Source organism: Aquila chrysaetos, chromosome 10, assembly GCF_900496995.4.
Source record: "Aquila chrysaetos chrysaetos chromosome 10, bAquChr1.4, whole genome shotgun sequence".
NCBI lineage: Eukaryota > Metazoa > Chordata > Aves > Accipitriformes > Accipitridae > Aquila > Aquila chrysaetos.
Window position 1 is genome coordinate 27268108 of NC_044013.1, and position 21346 is coordinate 27289453.

The 21346-nt window shown below is 42.1% G+C and overlaps 1 protein-coding gene across 3 annotated transcripts; it reads right to left on the reverse strand.

Moving 5' to 3' along the window:
* Positions 1–213: 213 nt before the first annotated feature.
* On the reverse strand, positions 214–20750 carry SAG (S-antigen visual arrestin). 3 transcript variants are annotated; one of them, XM_030027528.2, is made up of 18 exons: positions 20590–20750; positions 20416–20482; positions 19209–19303; positions 16690–16844; positions 16044–16104; positions 15908–15952; positions 15440–15633; positions 14156–14215; positions 12936–13003; positions 12605–12740; positions 12161–12245; positions 10850–10922; positions 9779–9916; positions 9388–9465; positions 8466–8489; positions 8013–8077; positions 2043–2052; positions 214–1377 (listed from the first exon to the last, which is right to left on the reverse strand). In XM_030027528.2, the coding sequence occupies exons 4-18, from the start codon at positions 16786–16788 to the stop codon at positions 1284–1286; spliced, it is 1230 nt and encodes a 409-aa protein (XP_029883388.1). In that variant the 5' UTR covers positions 16789–16844; positions 19209–19303; positions 20416–20482; positions 20590–20750; the 3' UTR covers positions 214–1283. The 3 variants fall into 3 exon arrangements, with proteins under 3 accessions (XP_029883388.1, XP_029883387.1, XP_040982607.1); XM_030027527.2 differs by lacking the exons at positions 19209–19303; positions 20416–20482; positions 20590–20750 and adding an exon at positions 18844–19052; XM_041126673.1 differs by lacking the exons at positions 214–1377; positions 2043–2052; positions 19209–19303; positions 20416–20482; positions 20590–20750 and adding exons at positions 4729–4958; positions 18844–19053.
* Positions 20751–21346: the final 596 nt, after the last annotated feature.

Consider the following 21346-nt stretch of genomic DNA (forward strand, 5'->3'; position numbering starts at 1 on the left):
TCACCAGGACTCCCCCTCCCGCTGGGAGGAAACGGACATCTCAAAAACGTCTCCCTCATTTTCTTCTCTGTTAAAAGCACATCGTTTTTAACTAAGATATAAGTGGGAAGCTCTTAACTCCATTTTCTGGTGCATGGGGTGGGAAACAGAAGTTTACATTAATAAATGTAGGCCCTGCATTCAGACTTCCCAGGAGAATGTAAACCAGAGACATTGAAAAGCAAATTTAGAGCAAAAATGAGCAAAAGAAAACACCAGCCATTTTACATGCAAAATGTAATTAGCTGATGCAACTCACTTCAGCCAACATATAAGTAAGATTCAGGAAAGGATTAGACATTTACATGGATAAAGAGAATATCCAGATCAACAAGAGAGAACAAAGTTTGCAGAATACAATCTCATGTCTTAAAGCATAAACCGACCTCTGGCAGATGGATGTTGGAAAAGGCTCCTCAGGGCAGGCTGCCCCATAATTTCCTCAATTTTACTGCACTGTCTTTTGAAGCACTGTTGCATACAGGAAACTAGATTAAATATAGGATCATCTGGACTAGCAGTTCTGTTTGGGGTTGTATATAGGGAGCTTTGTTAAGGAATTCATGGACAGTGCAGATTTCTCTCATCTTTAATAACGTAGTTAATATTGCTAGAAAGCTAACATTGTATCTCAGCATTATAGCCACTGCGGAAGATGACTTGCAAGACATTTAATGGTACAGAAAGTGGATGTAAGCCACACAGGGACAGTGCAAGCACTGAGAACATTCACTAGATGAGTTTGGTAAAGCATAAACACAAAGGCAACCAAAAGGAAATAAAATAAGTTTTGTACAGTCTGCTGAGAAACTTCAGTGGATCATCAAAGGCTGCAAGCCAGCCTTTCAGCCTAGGACTTGGTTCACTAGCATTTCAAAGTCAGAGGCTCTTTGACATCGAGTAAGTCTAGGCAGCCTGCACAAACCATCATTTAAGCTCTCATCAGTGATGAAAGCAACGAATCTTTTTATTAGGTAGCACTGAAAGCAGAAGTCATGGCATGGCAGCCTTCCTGTCCTCCTCCAATAGCTCAAGTAAGCATCAGGTTTTGAGTTTGCTACGTTCTTCTAGAGCCAAAACTTTTAATAAGCCATAGAGATTCATGATTTTGTGTCCACTGATCTCAGGGTTGATCTCTGAAAGACCATGCATGCACTGAGAACATGCAGTTTACTAGAAACCTAGGCCCTAGATTTCTAATTGATGCCAGATTACGTAGCTTCTCTGGCAGCTGGTTCTTCTAGTCACTCATCAGTTGAGGGCATATTCTTGTCTTCATCATCAAGCATATCTTTTAGCTGTTGACGAGCAAACTCCTCAAATACCAGCTCTGCTTCACTGCAATGGAAGAAACACAGGTCTTTCAAAATGATGTCAGCAGTTTTTTTATACCAGCAGACTAAAGTCAACATATAGGAGGAAAAGGAGAAGCCTGAGCAGACTCTGGTAATGTTTCCTTTGTCTTCAAAGGGATTTGGATCACATTCCCACAGGCACCATCTTCATTGGTGGTATTCTAGCTAGTATGAAAAGCAGTTGATTGAGCAAGTCAGGACACAAACTGAGGAGGTTTTCATCTGTACTGAATCATGTCCATCCCAGCTAAATATTTATCAGCTAACTGAATAGTCTGCAGCCTGAAAGGGTCTTTGTCTAGAAATAAAATGTGAAACTTTCATCCTTATTCCTTCTGTACTAAAAAAGAGTCACATGGTCAAACCTATTGAGTTCCTGAAACTTAGAGCTACAGAGCATCAGCTGACCACAAACACATCCCTCCCTCCAACTGTGAGGCAAAACATGTTCTGTAAAACTAGTTTCATCACATGGTCAGTCATTGCTGTTCAACTGACAGCAGTAATTTGTGAAGCCACAGTAACTTACTTTGGCTTTAAGCTTGTACTCTGTGAACCCTGTGTATTTTTTGTACAATTTTGAGGAGTTTTCCAAGAGTCAATGCACAACTGCAGCTAGAATGTGAAATATCATTAAAAGAAACTTACCCATCCTTCCCTGCAGTTCTCAGCATGTAGTAAAGGAGGAAAAAAGACACACCAAGTAGTTAGAACAGTGGATGCTAAAAGCAGCAAAAATTTATAAACCAACAGGACCAAGTGACAAGCAGTAGGATTTGCAGCAATACAAGGAGAATTCCAGAAAGTCTCAAAATGTGCATACATGCACCTGATGAAGCAAAACTTCATCTCCCGAATGGAAAAGCACTCTAGCAATGTTGCCCAAGGCATCAGAAGGGCTGAGAAACAAAGACAGATTTTCCCATTTATGCTTGCTAGCAGTCACAGCTGTGAGAGACATCTGTGCACACACTTCTACTCAGAGATGACAGTGCTTGCATGACAAGACGTTAGTCTTAATTGGTCTGTCACTGTAATGTGAGTAGTCACCTGATGAGAAGACAATGTTCCTGTTCAATAAACATGAAGGTATTAAAATCAAACGAGGTCAGAATACAGAAAGGCCTAGGTAGTCCCATTAGATAGTTTATGCACTTGAGGCAATACTCCTGATTTCATCCTTGCCTAAATATAATTCTGAGACCTTTGGCACTTTTGTTTCTTTAATGGGATCTTTGCTAACCACACTGTAACAAATCCTGCTTGCTAGCAGGATTCCTTGGAAGCTGTTTCAGCACAGCCTAAAATAAGCAGAACAGACTGTATTGCAGTGATGAAATGGGGACAGGGATTTTTTTGTTCTCACAGTTACTTTAGCTTTTAGCAAGTAACAGTTGCTTCACTGGCTTACTTCTCATGAGTTTAAGTCAGGGAGCAAAGCACACCTAGGCCATCGTTCTACAGAAGTTTTCAGGGATCTGGGATGCTTGAGTGACTGGATAACTCACTACCTGGAGAATTCCAACCCACAACACACACTGAAATCAAGGGCAAGAAGTGGCAACTAGCACTCCTGGAAAAGTCAGCATTAAAAGTGTGCCAAATGGGGCCACTCTAGCCAAAATGCCTTAAAGGATGGATCATGAAAAGACATTAATGACGGTGTCTATCCAGACTCAGAAAGGATGGTTTCCTCTACTCACAGAAGTCAAGATGAAGTCTGGAGTCTCAGGGCATTCACACTTGATTGGAATGGATTTAAAATTAAATATTTAGAACTTTAAAAATTTCCAACACATAAAGCATCGTTCTAATTTCATTTTTCCTCCAATTTTTATTCTTTAAATAGCCTTCTCTTCTTCCCCTCTTTGAAGTACATTCATTACTATGGGAACAGTGACATCAATGGTGTGGGTGAAGCTGAGTGAGATAGCCACCAATGCGGTTTGAAGCCAATTTTACAAAATGGGTTGAGGGGGGAAAAATAGGTATTGTTTCAGTTGGACATATACTTTACTGTCAGATAAGTGATCACTGAATCAATACATAGGTAGTGTGACAGTAGAGTAATGCTCATCACATATACCTCAGATGTAAGATTACATTCAAAGATGCACTTCTTTACCTTCAGGCTGCTATACTACATCCCATATGCTTGTTAAATGGCTACATTTGCACCCTAGCAGGAATTAGGCCCACTCCACATAGTTCTCTTGCTGTCCTGTGGCTTATTTGAAATTATAACATTGAAAAATTATCAGGAACCTGAAAATGGATAGACTTTTTCTTTTTTTAACTAGCATGCTAGCAATTGTTTTGAGGGTGGGGATGGGAGGGGGCTGTGTTCAAGGATCTGTGAGGCTCCAGAATGTCATCATACTCTCTGCAGAGGGTTTTCTGTAAGCTTTTATTATGCAGCCACAGAAACGATTCCATATAATTAAAGTTGTGGCATATGGTAATTTTCATTATAAGCTTGCTTTTAACCTCTCTTAACTTTGGGGGGGGAGTAGGCTGTGTTATTTTTCAAGACATTCAATCAAGTGCTTTAAAAATTCACTAATTTCTGAAAGTGACAATACCAATACAGGGCAGGTATAGCTTTGCTATTAAAGGGACAAAGCATTTATGGGTTTCTTGAAACCAGCCCTTTCATGCAAGTTTAACAAGGGAGCAGATAAATAACCATTTGTTGAACAACAGCCAAAACAAAAACCAGTGTCCAAGACATAGGCCCACCACAAAATGTAAAACATCAGGAGAAGGGCAGGAAAACCCCAGACCAAAGAACTCATGCTGAGACCACAGCCTTGAGAAAAACCCAGCAGGAGCTTCTGGGCTAACTGCTGACCAGGAAAGGTCTTGGAAGCACAATGAGACACAGCCCAGTTTGAATCTATCTTTAAAAGAAAGAGATCTCTATACATTTTTGTCAACAGGCGGAAAAGACAGACTGCCAATGCGACAAGAGCTGCTTTGCCTAAAAATAACCACCTGTGAACCACATGGGTCCAAAAACAGTTGCAAAACCAGCACACATGAAACATGCAAATGCTGCCCTACAAGAAGTCCAACACAAGGAAGCTATAAATAAACATGGGAAAGGAAAGGTAGCAAGCCGTTCCTTTTCTGTCTCCTCCAGGCACAGAAAAGAAATATCAAGCAATCTGCAATAGCCATGCACTCCAACAGACCTGCTTTTTGCTGAACAATGCATGCCTCAGAGCTCACTTACAGACAAATAAAAAGGGCAAAGCAATCTGCTGTGAAATAAAGAACACAGCAGTTGATCACACTTGCCCCAGTCTGGCCCTAAAAAAAATTAAACTATGTTCTTCAGAAGCCTGTCTTTCTGAGGCTCTCTACGCTCAAATCAGCCCTGCATGATTCAATATACTGATGCTACACGTTTTATTTACTTTTGCCGTAAATCACCTTGGCTAGAGAAGGGAAAAGGATATTACCCCACTGCAAGGAATAAATCATAATACGTGGCATTTTTTTAATCCCACTTTAGCTTTGACTCTGTAAGATGGTTGCTTTGACTTCTTTCCTTTTTCTCAGCTGTGTCCAGTCAAGTAAGCAGGGAGGTGCAATAGGCAAACTGGTTACTACTGACTCATCAGTAACAACAAAAGGGAACGGAAAAAGAAGATAAGGAGTGATCTCAAAATTCCCTGTGCGTGCACCCCTGCCTACACCCACTGCAGAGGCTGCCGAACAAACCAACAAAGAAAAATTCCATCTTTTGGGGCCTTTGAGAGTCTAAACACTGTTTGTTGAAGCTCCATCTCTGCAATTAAGTCTTGATTTGCTTGATTCCAAGTTAGATGGTATTTCACTAATGAAACACATTTTATTTCTAAGAGTTTATGAACTAAGGTGGTAGAATAAAAATTTAAAAAGCATGAACTTGTAACTGGGAAGAGTGATTAGGCACAGTGCACGGAAAACTACCAGCCAATAAAGCTGGAAAGAGTTTTAGTTTACCAGCTTCATATGGGAGGCTGTTTTATTCCCTGTAATGAGCTCAGACACCACATTCCAGAACAGTTTTCAAGTCAGCTATGCAGGCTTCAGAGGAATTTTCTGTTGTGTTACAGTATCTTTTTTTAAGGGAAAGCATTTATTTCTCAAGTTAACCATTTGTAGGGCTTTCCCATGGGATAAGCTCCTGAAACTACCTGTATCTTTTTCAGTGTGTAAGAAACTCGCAATTTCCATCTGCACAAAATACATGAACCATAGCTGTCTTCTGACTGCGAGCTCCTGGAAGACTTTGATGTAGCAAACAATACGTGGGCTGTGCCTTTGGTAAGAGGACGTGTTGGGGGAAGCGATCTGAGAAATATTGCAGTTCTCCATTTCCCTTGTAAAGTCTTCTGCCCACATCCTTTTGAGTGTACTATATAAAGGAGTATATCAGCCATCCTTTGAAATGATCTTAGAAGGGACAGCTGACCGACTTCCATTTTTTCCTCATATTACAAATGCTTCTGCCAGAATAATCTGCCTGAAGCATAAGTAATAGAAAGGGGGTTGCAGCATTGTTAACACTAAAAAATATCACGTACAAGAATTCACACCACTCTAAATATGTAACATTCTTTACAGTTGCCTAAGCCTTTGGACAATCCTTCTTTGAAGTTTTCAAGCTTTTCTCTGCACCCATGAAAGCTCCAGATTTTGCAGCCCTGAGCTGCCCGACCAGCACCTCTGCCCTGCCAGGCTCCCCACCGACACTAGATGGCCCTCACCAGCCACCACTCCTGGAGCCACTAGTGCCAGTCCCAGCACTTCACCAAGTTCCTGGGCAAGGGGATTGCTGCAGGCAAGTCTGAGGGAAATACTTCAGTATGTACAAGCTACCAGAAGAGACAGAAGACCCTTGCCAAAGCAACTCTCCCACAGAGTCACCCATTTGCGATCATGATCAAGTGTGCAGCAATGTCAGTGTTGTGCTGGCAGAGCTTTGCTGGTCTGCAGCATGAAAGGGAAACCCGCAGCACGGGCACAGCTATGCCAACAAAAGCATTTGCTTCACAACAGCTTCGCCAAGGTGATCCAACCTTATTAGTCCTATGCACCAACCCTGAGCACCCGATTTCCACCTCATAGGACAGCTGCAGGAAGCTTTGGGTTGCATGCTGCTGTGGGGTGTTCCCATGCTACTCCTCAGTGACGTGGCTGTCTCCTTTACAGCCACAGCAGAAAGGGGGCAAGATTTAGGCCTTGTGGATTTGTCCTGAAGGTGCTTCCTAGACTCACTGTGCTACTCTGATGGGGGTGTAATGTGCACACAAAAAACTTCTATGAACACATTCTGTGTCTCTGCTAAGAGGCCATGCTGGCACCGCTCACCGCAGGCGTTTTCCCAGTGAACATGAGTTTCCTACAGTGCAATTCTTACAGGAGTGAAGAACCTTTGTCCACTCCAGCACATCCATAATTAGCAAACACTGATTCCTAACCAGAGCAACTGAGCATGGAGTCCGTCTTTTCATCATTCACACTTAATTCCTCCAACAATTTCATACAATAAAGACTCAAGTCACCCCTTTCTAATGGTTCCAGCATAGAACAAAGCACCTGTCTTGGGATAACTCTTCTTACAGGTTCCACCATCATCCTCCAGTGTTCATGTTCTTAGGTAAGTTTGGGCCCAAAGAAAAAAGAAAGAAAGAAAAAGAAAAGCAGCGCAGAAGCAGCCATGGGTTTTTGTTTGAAGCCCATGCAACGCTGTCCAAATATAGAAGGCAGGACAAGATGACTCATCTGTAACAGCCCCAACATCGAAATGCTGGCATAATGTTTTGTGTTCAATAGCTGCTTCAGACGCTGTACAGGAGCTTCTGATTTAGTGCAAGCACCTTGCAGTTTCTGTATGTTCACCATTAGAGAACAGAGTCAGCCAGGGCATGAGGAAGTGGGAGGAGAACACAGATGCTCAAGACAGCCTGCAGTTTTGGCATCTGATCCCAAGCCTCAACATGCCTGGGGAAGGCTAGCTCCTTACACTGCTTTAAAGTTCCCACACTTCCATATACTGACCTGACTCTGAAGAGACATTCCTCTCAGATACCCACTGAACATAAAGGCTACATCACAGACACCATGGCCAATGCCACATCAAGATAACAGGAACTCTAAAATCATGAACAGTTTTATCACCTCTTAACTTTGCTTAAAAGTATTTTGCTTTTTACAATGCTCATGTGTCTTAGGTGTTTTCTGTGACAGATTCTTGTTTGCAATATTGGAATCTGGCTGGGAATTGCTGACAGCTTCATTCAGGACATTTTGCACAGTAGTTACAAGATTTAACTGTGCAGTGCTTCCTTAAGCCCCTGTGCTTTGAGTTGTGATTCCACAGATGAAAGATAAAAGGGGAACATGACCCATGTCCACCTTCTCCCATCTTAGCATCCCTCCTCCCTGTTATTTTGTGCCTTGAGACTGAGATATACATATACATACATACAGAGCAGCCCCCATACTGGAGGTTTGTAGTATGTAGCCCTAAAGGCTTCCTGTAGAACAAATCACTGTAAGCCTTGCAATGGTAAGATTTCACCTGAGTCTGTTAACAAAGAAAGGCAAAAACGAGGCATAACTGACCTGCTGTGTTCTTTTCCTCAGGTTTGGGGTGCATGAGACGAAACGGCAGCTCTGTGCCTACTTCACTTTGGGGAGAAGAGAGAATGCATCAGATCCACAGCTCCGTTCATGCCTGGCTCAGTCCCCTTCCCACCTCAGGCCAACCCAAGCCCTGAACTCCAGTTTCACCCATTCTTTCATCTTTTTCTAATCATAATTTTCCCCTCAAAAAGAGTTAAACTCTGATTTCTCCACAAATATCCCAGGCATGTCCACTTTAATAACTGGGTTAATTATGTCTTGAATATACTTGCATGTACATAAAACCAAAGATGTTTTTCCAATTGCTTCATTTTCACAGCTGAATGCACAGACTTCTATCAGCTTTAAGGAGGTGGGAAAGGGAATAGGAAAGAAGGTAAAAAAGATGAATTAACAACTGTGACTGCATGGTCTGAAAAAGATGACATTTACCTGGAGGTGAGGTCTCCCAGCATGCTAAAGAAGAAAACAAGGAGAAAAACACAAGCATATTTAGTGCCTTTCCATTCCAGTGCTCTACCGAATGCTGTTTTATTGGTGGACTATCGAAATCACCTTCCTCATATACTCTTCTCTACTTGTCACAAAGCATAACATCCAAATAAACTTATTTTTAAAAAAGGTAATTTTCATTTTTCATGTCCTTCCCATGGAGAAAGAGTCTAAGTTTTTGAAGTCCTGACCAAGTGTTGGGTATGGCTCCTTTTCTGAGTGCCAAAGGGCAAGGGCAGTCAGAGGACCACATAAGGCAGCAGTCATTTTATCACATTTTAGGCAAATCATTGACTCATTTTTATACTAGAAAGAAGGATAGATGAATGAAATGCAAATGTAAACAGTGACTGTCATCAACTGAGAGTTATTATCCTTGTCGTCTTTTGCACTGTATGCTGGGAACTAGCTCATGTTGATAACTTCAGCTTCTCCCAGAAAGCTGGCTCAGTACAGAACCTGAGTTACAGTATTTATGACTTTCAGGCAGATGCCTCTACCTTCTGCTCTGGGAGAACAAGAACACCAACATAAAGGCTCACACAAAGTTTTGCTTCAGTTCTCATAAAATAAGTCATGGCTTTGAAACAAAAAATTGCAATGCAAACCAGAGGTTCATACTTCAGCCATAAAGTCATATAGTATCTAAGGAAGGTAATCCAACCCCTCTGACCCAGGCCAATTTCTTTGGATTGGCCAAGACTGATTTCCAGGCAGTTTATGCTTTAGAGGGAGCCTGATGTCCTACAACACGTGCCCTTTCTCTTGGGGTGGACTGTCCTGCCCTCTCCCCACTCGTCAATGAAACACACATTCCCCTCTCAACTCTACGCAGATGTAGCAAAAAGTCTGTTACTCTTACCCTGGAACAGTAAGCTTCACTTTGACCTTGTAGGAAACCAGAATCCCCATCACTGTCTTGTCTATTCCATCCTTAATACTACCAGAGAAAAGAGACAGCAGTGTTAGATGGTGCAGCAACATAGCAACAATATATGGCTGGAGCAAGAACTAGGTGAACATCTATTCTCCTGAAAATGATAGAGCAGACGAGCCTCAGGGACAGCTAATACCTCTCCAGATCCATGATTATTATTTACCCTGAATGAATATTATAGGTTAAGTAATGCAACTTAGATGTACCCATCTGGACACACATTTACAGGTACAAACTCCTGATAGAAATATCTCCTCCATTCTCCCCTCTTCTTTATAACCCTCCACCACCTGGAATCATTTAAAACTCTACTCACATAGTACTAGAAGCCAAGTTGGTGTCCTCATCCTTTAGCTTTCCATCCAGAGCTATTTCCCGTGTCTGCCGGTTATTTGCTAGCAAGGGCAAAAGTGTCAATGTCTTAGTTAGGCTGCTGTTTGGCTGCACCTTTTCCCTGAAAATAAGAAACAGGTGAGAGGAGGAAAGTGATACACTCTAATTTGTGTTACACACCCAACCAAGAGAATTTCAAAACCGATTACAAAGCTGTCCAAAAGGAGTGGAATTCATCTGTCCTAATTTAGCTGTCTACAATGCAGATGTCTACATCTAAACTAGTCAAAAAATGCCCTTTATAATCAGCAGAGAGGAACAAGCACTTGTAGAAAATTATTTATTTCTCATTAAGGCAGACTTCTAAAGTAGGTCAAAACTATGCTGCAGACCTCCAAATGTGGGCAAAATGAATCCTAGTTGAGAAGACCAATACTCAATGGGAAACATGTCCCTAAGCTACAGAGCAAAACACCAGAAAAATATAAAGTGTCTGGGTGTGTCCAAACCTGCTCACAAAGCAAAGTTCAATGCTGCACTGCCAGTGCAGCACAGTGCAAAAGAGCAACTGGTTCTCCACAATGTCAAGAGGCTCAAGCTTTTCATGGGCTTTCTAAGGCCAGAAGAAACCAAATGAAATGGTGTGAAAAAGACTGACCTCAAGCTAGAGCATCCATGATTTCCACTCAAACAGCAGCACCTTTCAGAAAAATCTTGCATCTCTATTTAAAGATTTCAAGCAACAGGGAGCCTTCCACAGCCCCTACTAAGTTTTTCTAGTAGGTAATTACTCTTCAAACTTCTTCTGCAACCTCCCCAGTCTCTGAAAAAAGGTGCAGGGTCCCTGCTGGCTACGCAAAAAGGAGACCAGCTGCATCCAGAGTACAGGTGGTGTGGGACACATGGTCACACATGTGAGGTAAGAAGAGAGGAGAAAGCACTGTAACAGCAGGCAACTGCCAGAGTATAGCTAGGAGTAGCTCCCATTACTGAGGAGGAGGGTAATTAAAAGGGCGTGAAGGAGCAAGAAGGGATAAGCAGAGCATTCACTCACTGTGCTTCCTCAGCAGCTACCACTTTTGTATAGTAGTCACTGGAGTACAAAACCACATTGGCAACCTGCTCCACTGAGTGAGAAAGGAGAAAGCAGACAATCAGTTGTGCACACGCATCAGAAACATAGCTGCCCCCCGAGTCTCAGGAATGGAAGACATGATGAGGACAGCAGGAAAACCCATCCATTTAGAGCCTGAAGGGACCACCAGGTCAGACAGCCTGGCCTGGATAGAGACCAACAGCACACAAAGGGCCAAAGTCTATCTTCCCAGAAAGGCACCCAGCCTTGATTTGGAGATGCAAAAAATCATTAACCCACAGTTTCCCTTGTGAGCTTGCTCTTTCCATTATAAAGATCTCCCTCTTTCTTCGCTAAGCATGTCCACTTTTATCTCTGGTCACTGGTATCTCCTGCATATCTATAGCCCATGCATTTGCATTCAGGAGACACCATCATCAAGCAGACTGCGGTCAAGAGCCTGTAATAATAAATGGCGTATATTCTCCAATCAAACACCAAAAAAACCATAAGGTAATTCTGACTGAAACCCTGATGAGGAGAGAATCTGGGGACCAAGGTCTTTTTAAGCCTGACAGAAGTATGTCAGCCTAAAAATATTTGGGAATCACTAGACAGTGCATCCAAGACCAGCACTGAATTGGCCTTCTCTGCCATAAAGTTTTGTAAAAACCTCAGCAATCTTGTTCCACCTCTGCCTTCTCTTCTCTTTCTCATCCTTTATCTCTCAAAGTATCTTCCACATGAAAAAACCATGCGGTGTCACAAATAAACGCACAGTACTGAAACACCTCAAAACTCAGCCCCTGCCCTCGGCTTCCTCAGGAGGAATTACACCATTCCTGGCAGAGCAGCTGTTCCTCACATCACCAGATGTTTCTGAAACCCCAGGCAAAGTTGTATGCAACCTAGGCATATTCACAGTCAGCAGGAGCATCACATTGACAGGGAAGCCCTTCCCAATGGCCTCCCAAAAGAGGCAGATTTTTTTCCCCACAGCATCTGCCTTGCCCCCTGCAGGTGCCAGACCCTTTCTCTTTACTAGAGGGGACATACTAGTGCCTGAAATTAAGCCATGAGAGTAACCATGAGAGTCAGGAAAAAAGCTGCAGTGTTTCACTTGATCAACAGCAAAGAAACAGCAACAGACAAGGTGGAAGGATAAATTCCTGACTTGTCCCAAACTCCCTGCTTAAGCTGTTGCAAGCACTAAATTCTGGCTCTCTTTCAGTCCTCTCACCGTTCAGACTTCTTGCCCTCAAAGAATCCCAAGCAACAGTAAAAACGTACCTTGGACTTTGATCTTCTTCACTGTTTTCTCCGTGCTGTTGTTGACAATGATAGTGACTGGAATGGGCTCACCATGGTAGTACACCTAGAAGGAATCTGATGCTCAGAAATCCAGCCAGGAGGCTTCTCCCAAGCCCTAAACCCCTCTAGTCCCCCTAGATTAAATTTCCTCACAGAGGCCAGACAACACAAGGTGACCTTTCCCAATGATTCATGACCCTTCCTTCAATGATTTATTTAGCCTCAAATGCATCTGGTAATGGGGTCTCAGCCTCCCCTAACAGTAGCTACTGACAAAAATTACATTAGAGCCCTTGAGTGCTGTGACAAGTCAGTCTCAGCTGAGACCGTCTGAGTAACACACAAAGTAGCTGCTTTGGGCAGCAAAATGCATATTGGCATGCCAATGCTATGATGTCCACAGCCCTGGGGCAAACTCCTCACCTCTTTACTGAGGCAAGCTTTCAAGTGTAACGGCTTGTTGGACATGAAGAACTGCCAGGTGGTCTCCGCACAAGGTTGGGGTCCTGGCTTTTCTGGAGCATATTGCACCTTACGGATCAGCAGACGTGCAGAGTTCCTGGGAAGCAGCAGAGGACAACATGGTGGTACTTTGTGCTTGGCAGAGGCAGGAGTTCTGCATTCATGTGTGCTTACACCCAAGAAGTCTACTGACAAGTGGGGCAAAGCTGAACAAGCAACCAAGGTGCATTACTTGACCACCCACCCCCTTTAGGAAGGGCAAAGCTGAAGACAGACACACATGTTCTGTTACCTCTTATGAATTCTCTCTTCCACATTGTCTGTTGAGAAAGCTTTCACCTCAAAGTCCACCCCACAGCTCTGCCAGAGAGAGGACAGCTGTGAAATCAGTGTCAGAAACCAAGAACATCTGCAGATGTTTAAATATCTTTCTGTACACCAGAAACTGGCAGACTCCTGCCAACTGCAAATTATTCTGGCTTCCTACCATTGTAATAGAGATCCCTGCCAACTGATGTGGCAGCATCCACCTGTTCCATGCTTCTGATAAACGAGGCTTAATTCCCAGCCTTTGACAGATGACATCCCTACTCCTAAAAGGCTTTCTATAAGAGCAGTGCTGTAGAAGTCACAGCATGCTACAGATTATAAGACTGACCAGCCTGCAAGACTGTCCAGTCCACCTTGGGTTTCTGAACTGAATTTCTGAATTGGTTTTGTAACGCCAACGCCTGACTCAGGGTCAACCTTCTTTCCCAACATCTAAGGAGTGGGAGTGATCAGGCCAAGCTGACCTTTGCTTTAACAGGTTTATACCACCATGGGACATCTGTGTGAGTCCAAGATAACTCTACAGGGCAATATGGGAATTTTTGCTAGAATATCATTCCTTGGCAGAAAACACAGCTTATCCTTGTTGCATTGGATTCTACAACCTGCATCCCACCTTGCCTGGCTGTTAGTCTAGCTCTGCTGTTCAGAGAAGCATCTAGTTAAGTATAAAAAGAATATTTTAAATGGTGTCAGAAACCTTGCAGAACATCTCATTATCTGGTGAATTTTATTCCAGGGTTTTTGTTTACACACATGTGCAAGCCAGCCCTCCTCTGCATTTGTTTTAATTCAGAAGCAGGTCTTAACACATGCTATTTATAGCGATCTATGAGATTTTAGGCACTCAGTCTCCTTTTCTCTCATGTAGCCTGACAGCTGCAATCATTTTATGTGCAGCCAACCCACAAATCATGTGGTACCCTTAAGGAAACTACAAGCATTGCAGATTTAGTAGTCTTGCTGCTATTTGACTAGATTCCCTTTCTTATTCTGAGGACAAATTCCAACACTGTGACACACGCTTGTAGCTCTTAAGTCGGGTTCCTGACATTTGTGGCATAGCACAGTAAAATCCAGTATCACCTTATTCTACTCTCAAGGTAGCCAAATAAATTCACATGACTTTTTCCATCTGACTTTCCTCAAGCATGATAAGCACAAGTGTCCCGTTGGTCTCACCTTATCAACATCACGAGGTGCAGGCTGCAGACAGACTGAACAAGGCAGGTAATCTGGAAACTGTGGGAGGAAGAAGAGAAAAATACCCCAAAGCAATTTTACTCAGATACCCTAGTTAACATATTGCTCACAAAAGGTACAAAGCAGTCCTGAAGACAACAGGTCACTGGCTGTAATGCAGTAACCCTTTGAAGTTCTGGCTAAGATAGGGGCCTTAATATACTGAGCCTTAGCTTGCCTTGTATGAAGAAGTACCTCTCTTCCAAAAATATTTTAATAGCTAAGGGGGCCAGGGGGGAGGGGATGGGGAAGAGAGAGAGAGAGAAAAAGTAAAAAAAGTCCAGGCACATGAAGCACCTGCTCTAAAAATCAAACAGAGCCCTAGAGGCACCACTTAGAGTAGAAGCTGCAACAACTGTCTCCTCATCCAAGATAATCAATACAGCTCACAGCAGCACTACTCACTGTTCACATAGGCTTGAAGCTTGAGCAAAGCGTCTCTGTGTCAGAAACACAACTAAGGCCACGGAGGCCAGCCAGCCACCAGCCAGTATCCATTCGCTCCTGGCCTGGGCAGGGTCAGGCACTCCAGACATCAACGGGGAAGGCTACAGAGTAGCTCATAGCAACCCAGTGCTAACACCCCATTAGAGACTCCAGCAGTTTGAAGATCACTAGACTGTATCTGAGTGGTTAGTAACATTATGGCAGGTACTAGCCCATTTAGCAGAATCATTCAAAGACTTATTTGTTGCTATATCAGAGCATGCCATTTTCAAACCTGGATCTTCTTAGGGAATGCAAAGGCAGACATGTCACTGACTACTGGAAGCATATCCTGTCAGAATCAGAATTTGGCAATGAGCTGTTATTTGTTGACAACATCTGGTAAAGAGCTTTTCATCTGCTTGTTTGATCCATAAAATTTTTAAAGAGAAAGGATTTGGCACTTCCTCTGTGAGCACTGGGACAACGTTATAAAGTATTCCAGCCCCTCAGGAATGGGGAAGACAAGGATATATGGGGCTGTTGCTAACATAAAGCCATTGCATGTTTCCTTGCCTTTTCAAGGAAAGCACTTTTCACATGCAGTTAGAATCTTCTTGCACTTTACTTAGTATGGTAAGAAAAAAAATTGGTAAATTTCCTATCACTCAAAATTGGAACTTTGCATAATATGAATTCACTATTAATCTCTGTCTGCAGTCCATCACAGAGTCATCTCAGCAGCCTGGTAATGACAGGTAAGGAGAAGAGGGTCAGAGGCTTTTATGAGATACTTACGGTAAAGAAAAAGGGATAAGCATTTTTCCCCAGCTTCTTTAGCAGAGATTCCTGCAAGTGGGAGAGAGACTCTGGCTTGTCAGCAGGTGGGTACACTTGGACCCTAGAGAAGAACAGGTCCCGTCGGAAGGTGAGGCCAATCACATCAATGTCTTCCTGGCCATACCGGAAAGCACAGGTCAGGGACACATACACTGGAAAGAAGCACATAACGGGTAAGGCATGCAGCAGGCTAACAATGCAGCCAGGGTGGGATGTGAAATAGAGTCAGGGAAACCCATTTCAACACTGTTGTATAACCCAGTAAGTATTCATATCGTATATAAGAACATACATTACTTGAAGCCCATTCAGTGGGGAAGAGAGTTACGTTTGTACCCTTAAAACAATAAAAAGTTTCTATCTCAGCATCTCACTTCAAAAGAGGACTAACAATCTCTGAAACATATGTTGCATAAAACCTCAAACCTTTTTTCCCCTTGATAATTGCAGGATCCACCAATACAACACCATCTGAAAGAAAGGAAAAAATAAAAAAAAGATTAACAGAGGATAATCAGGGTTGAGAGAGCAGGAAGGGCAGCACAAATCCTTGTGGACCTACCTACAGGTTCCACATTCCCTATGTTGTCAATGAAGTCCCGCTTTCCCAGGTAGATGGTCAGCTGTAGGGAGATGACAGCCATGGTTGAACTACAAAGCGTTGATGGTTGTACGTTGGGGACACACACACATACAGAGCAGAGAGCTACAAGTCTTGTAGATATCAGAACAATTCAATTTTAAATGGAACATTTATTTTTTCCCAGCAAACATGCAATCCCCACCAGACTCGAGGATTATTCACATGCTTCAGGACATCAGAATTGAGGACCTGATGTAGACCAACTCCCAGAAGTACAACGTAATATTTGTGCATAGGACAAAGAACTAGAGATTCAAAGATTTTTGGTACCATCAGGTTGGAAAGACAATGAATCAGCTTTGTTTTAAACATTTACCAGCAGGAATACAACCCAGGAGGAGTGAGAGGCAAGTTGCCTTCCTCTTGTATTATAATATACGAGAAGCTTACCCTGTAAACTCTTTTTACATCATCTCCTCAAACTTAGTGCCAAATACAGTTCATGGTCCTTCTTCAGAGAAAAAAAAAAAAAAAAGAATGGGAGCGGAAAGAGCTTTCTAGTAAGTCTCCAGTCTGACTACAAGTAAAACTCATACCTATATAAAGCCATTATTATGGTACTTACAGCTTTGTCACGGGTGCTTTTTTTGAAGACAACTTGTTTATGAAGAGAACTAGCATTCTTCCCACTCGTCCCCGTCTTTTGAGACTCAGGGCAGCTCATGGTCAAAGATGGGTACGTGACTGTGGGTGAATGAAGCTTTTCTGCCCCAAAATGTCCTGGGAAAGATGTCAGAAAAAAATAGGTGGGTGAGATAAAATCAGAATTATACTTGGTGGGTAAAGCACTCTATTCCCATGTATAGTTTATCAAAGACTATTTCAATAGATACTTGGCCGCAGCACAGAAGGTGGGTTTCTTTTCATTTTAGCAGTTCCTCATTTAAAAAAAAAATCTATTTAAAAACAGCTCTTCAGAAACATTACAAAAGACCAAAAACTCATTTTTAATTCATATTAAAAATTTAGTAGACTAATAGAAAAATCTGGATGGGAAGGGATAGCTTGGCCTTTGCAGATCTTCGTAGAGAGTACTTTGTGAAGAAATCTACAAGAGTACAGATAAAGGTAATCTGATAAACACAAGGTGCTTAGATTTTCAAAAGGTACCTCAAGATTTGTCTTCAGAAGCTCTAAATTATTATGAGATAAGAAGGAAGGTCATTTCACTCATTAATAATGGGATAAAATAGAGGAAATAAAGAATATCAATACATATGGGTTTTGGCTACTTTCACAGTTTGGATTGCTTTGGGAGTTTTGTTTGGTTTTGTTTTATTTTGGTTTTTTTTTTTTTACCATTGCAAGTATACAACAGCACAGTGCCATCTGTCCTGGGACATTTGCTATTGAGCATATCCTTGAATGAATGGAAAGAAGCCTAGATAAGGAGTGAATAGCCTGCCCACAGACACAAAGCTATTCTGGATTCCCAAAAATAAAGCTATGTTAAGCTGGGGAAGTGCTTCATGATGCAGACTGGATAGGTGATGAAATACTGTATGTTCTATAATGGTAAATGAAAAGTATTGCACTCAAATAAAACACAGCTATAGTCTGACATGCACAATTACAGTTGGTATCACTTCGGAAAAATGTCTTGACATAAGTAGAGAAGTTATTAGGAAATAAATCAAGAACACAACAGAGAATGCCATTTACGCCATTTCAGAACCCCTCACATATCCACATCTTGGATACAGCATGCTCAGTCTAAGACCTACAAAGGTGGTATGTATTGGTACGAGTCAGACCAAACCCAAAAGGAGAACTCATTGGTCCTACTGTATTTTCCTAAATCAGAACCAAATGCAACCCATTACTTGCAGGGTATCATTGAACTCAAAACAGAATGGACCTTAAGAATATAACAGTCCAGCTACCTGCCCAGAAAGGTAACATGTATAACCAGGGGTAGGGAACAGATTGTACCCAAAGAAAAACAGACAGAGTAAGATTCTTCAGGGGGAAAAAAAAAAAAAAGAGGACACGAGATATCCAGAGAGATGTCCAGAAAACCTCAGTGGCACAAAGCAGAGAGATTAGTTTTTCGCTTTGTCATAAGATAGCAGCATCCACTTAAGTGATCAGACAGCAAATTGAAAATAAAGGGAAGCACTTCCCCACATAACACAAGATGCAAGAGTACAGTGTGTTGCTGCAGAAGGCTCTGGAAATCACCAGTACAAATTGATTCACAGGATTAGACGCGTTCACAGGGAAAAAGGCTTTTGACAGATATTAGACAGGATGATCCAGGTGCAACCTTAAACCTGTAAGACTCTGAAGCTGAGGAGCAGCATCAGGAAAGGATGATGCTACACATGCCCTATTCTTACACTTCTCCCTATTGGACCTGCGTGAATGAACATACTGTGTTAGACAGACCATTGGTCTGACACTGTATGACCATCCTTGCAGTTTGCTTCTATTCTATTTTTCTGCTTTCTTTCCCATTTTAAAACTGTTTCAAGAGTAGAAACAGTTTCTAAGGCCTATTTGGACACAATAAACTGTAGAAAAAGGAAATGCTTCCCTTCTTAGAAAGCTGGAAAAAACGTAAGGTAGAGATTACACACAGACTTTACACATATTAAGAATTTCTATGTTTATGAAGTATAGGTAGGTTTTCCAAGCCCAGAATAGTATTTGCTGCTGAACAGACACCCTACTCATGCTGTAGACGCAAACAAACAAACCAGCAAATAACATTAAATACCTTGCTGTGTTCCAAATGCCACAGGAGCTGCGACGGGACAAAGACGTGAACTGCTAAACTACTGAAGAAAGATGAATTCTCCACACAGCTGTGTCCTATGCTTCTTCGCATCTACCAGAGGGAATCACTAACCTCTTAGCAAACAAGGAAGACAATTTGTAGGGGATCTGAAAGCACGTCTCTAGTTGCGTCCATCCAGGATTTCAAGAATTAATCCCCCTCCACGAGCAAATATTGTACCTGGGCTAAGGTTCAACTGGAAAGTGGTTAAGTCAGCAACATAAAGCATTACGTAAGGAAGCTCAGATCGTCAGTGAAGAGGTCTACAATGTCATGTTCACATGCTTTGTAGACTACAGACTTACATAGAACAGGATGGGTACTGAAAGCAGCTTTATTCTAAAGCTCTTTCTGTATCTTCTCCTTCCCAGGGTTGCAAGCCATCCAGCCTGATAAGAAGCTGAACAGACAAGAGCCATTTATGTAAAAGGGAGTTTATAAAACACCAAAACAAGTGTCTATAAATAGAGGTCATTATGGAGGACTATGAAACATTGAGAACCATGTATTATTCTCATAATCACTAAGCAGTTTATCTATTATTGCTCCACCAACATCCCATTGGCATGCTGATCCAAAACAGCATGTTGCTAGCTAGTACACCTCCCCTCCTTAATTTATTTAGAGTGAAGCACAACATCCAAGATGTAAGATACAAAACACAGATTTCAGTCAATTTAGCTTTTCTGTTCATGAATGTCCCAAGAATAGCCCCCCCCCCCCCCGAATTTGGTCTTGATATTATGCACAATATGTGTAATTTTTGGCTTGCAAGCTGCATTAACAGCTGTAGCTTTCCTCTGGGCCCCATCTGTTAGTTTGATTAGATAGAGCACATGATATCCTCTCCACTTGCCAGCCTGAACAACACCCTCCATCTCAGGCAATGTTGCAGTCGCAAATCAAGCTTGCTTTTTGCAAACAATCACCAACATTTGCCTGAATATAGTGGCCTGGGTACACAAATTATTCCAAAAAATGAACACAGAACCAGTGATCCTCAGCTCTTTCAGTGTTTTCCAAATTCCAGCAACATTTTATTAACTGGAGGTGGATTATTTGGAGAGCTTAATCACTACTCTGTTTAATCAACTCTGGCAAATACAAACCAGGCAGTCCTAAAACATGGAAATCCACATGTGCCCATGTTGCTGAAGGAAAGCCAGATACTGGTTATAGGAAGTAGGGAAGAGACCCCAAAAATTAACCCACAAAATCAACACGTTCTATTCAGTCACACAGTGCAAAAGCAAAAAGGAGAGCGCTGGTTTTCTTAAGAGTTTGCGCTGCTGCCACTGCAGGATTATTAGTCCTTCGGGAGAGGAATGAGCATTCCTGTTATACCTGTTACTCCTGAGAGCCCAGGAGGTGTGGGTACATGGCACCATTGCAAACATCTCCAGGGGAGCTGGGAAGCAGCTTCTCCATAACACATGCTTCCTAATGTACCCTTATGTCCAGAGAAAGATGCTCACCCACACCCTCCCTAAACTGCTTGAAGGGCAACTCCACCTTTAGCAGAGAAACAGTGCAACAGCCACCTCTGCACAGCAGGTACCTTCATTTTCTTTTCTTCCCTCTGCTGGTTGAAGCAGAAAAGGGGGCATAGCATAAACTATATTTTGCTATAAACCATAGCAAAAAAAAAAAAAAAGCTAAAATTGGTCACTAGAATTTCCTACATACCTTGGTCCTGAGGAATTTTAATCCAAAATACTTAAGGTCTTAGCTAGCTAACCATCGTCCTCGAGTACTAACCTACTTCACAACAGCATCAACAGGCAAAACAAAGCCCTTCGTGTAAGGTCTGTGTCCGTGTTTTTCTACAACACAAGTATAGCAGCCTAAATTATAAACATCATAAACCTATTCTGATCCTCCTCAGCAGAGCCTGCAGAGTTTTTATTATGTTAATCTCCCACTAATCTTTCAGCGTGCTGACTTGCCATTTAGTGATCTGCTTTTCCAGAGTAGCCAAGGTCACCTGGACTCTTGGTAGGTGCCTTTTCAAGAAGGACCTTCCGCCACAGCAACAGGCAGAAGAAAAAGTATCTTGCCTTTAGAAATGTTTCAGAATGCCAATGTGAATCTTTTCTTTTTTGCTACAGTTCTCACTTCCAAGAGCTGCACAGAAGGCTTTTCTTATGAAAAACAGGAGGGCAGTCAGTGATGGCTCTTAGTTATGTATGAAATTTGTACATTAAACAGCTGAAGGCTTTGCTTCCTTACTCTGAAGTAGGAACCAGAGCATTATCTTTGACAAGGTTTTTGTGTTTTTAAAGAGACATGCAACTCTTATTACTGGCTTAAAAACTTAATAAATAGGTAGCAGTCAAAGTATCACAGCAGAAGAAGCCTTCTATTTTCAGCAGTGTCTGAAATACAGATAGTAATTTCCTCAATTCAGTAATTTATCCAAAACATCCAAGAATACATCAACCTT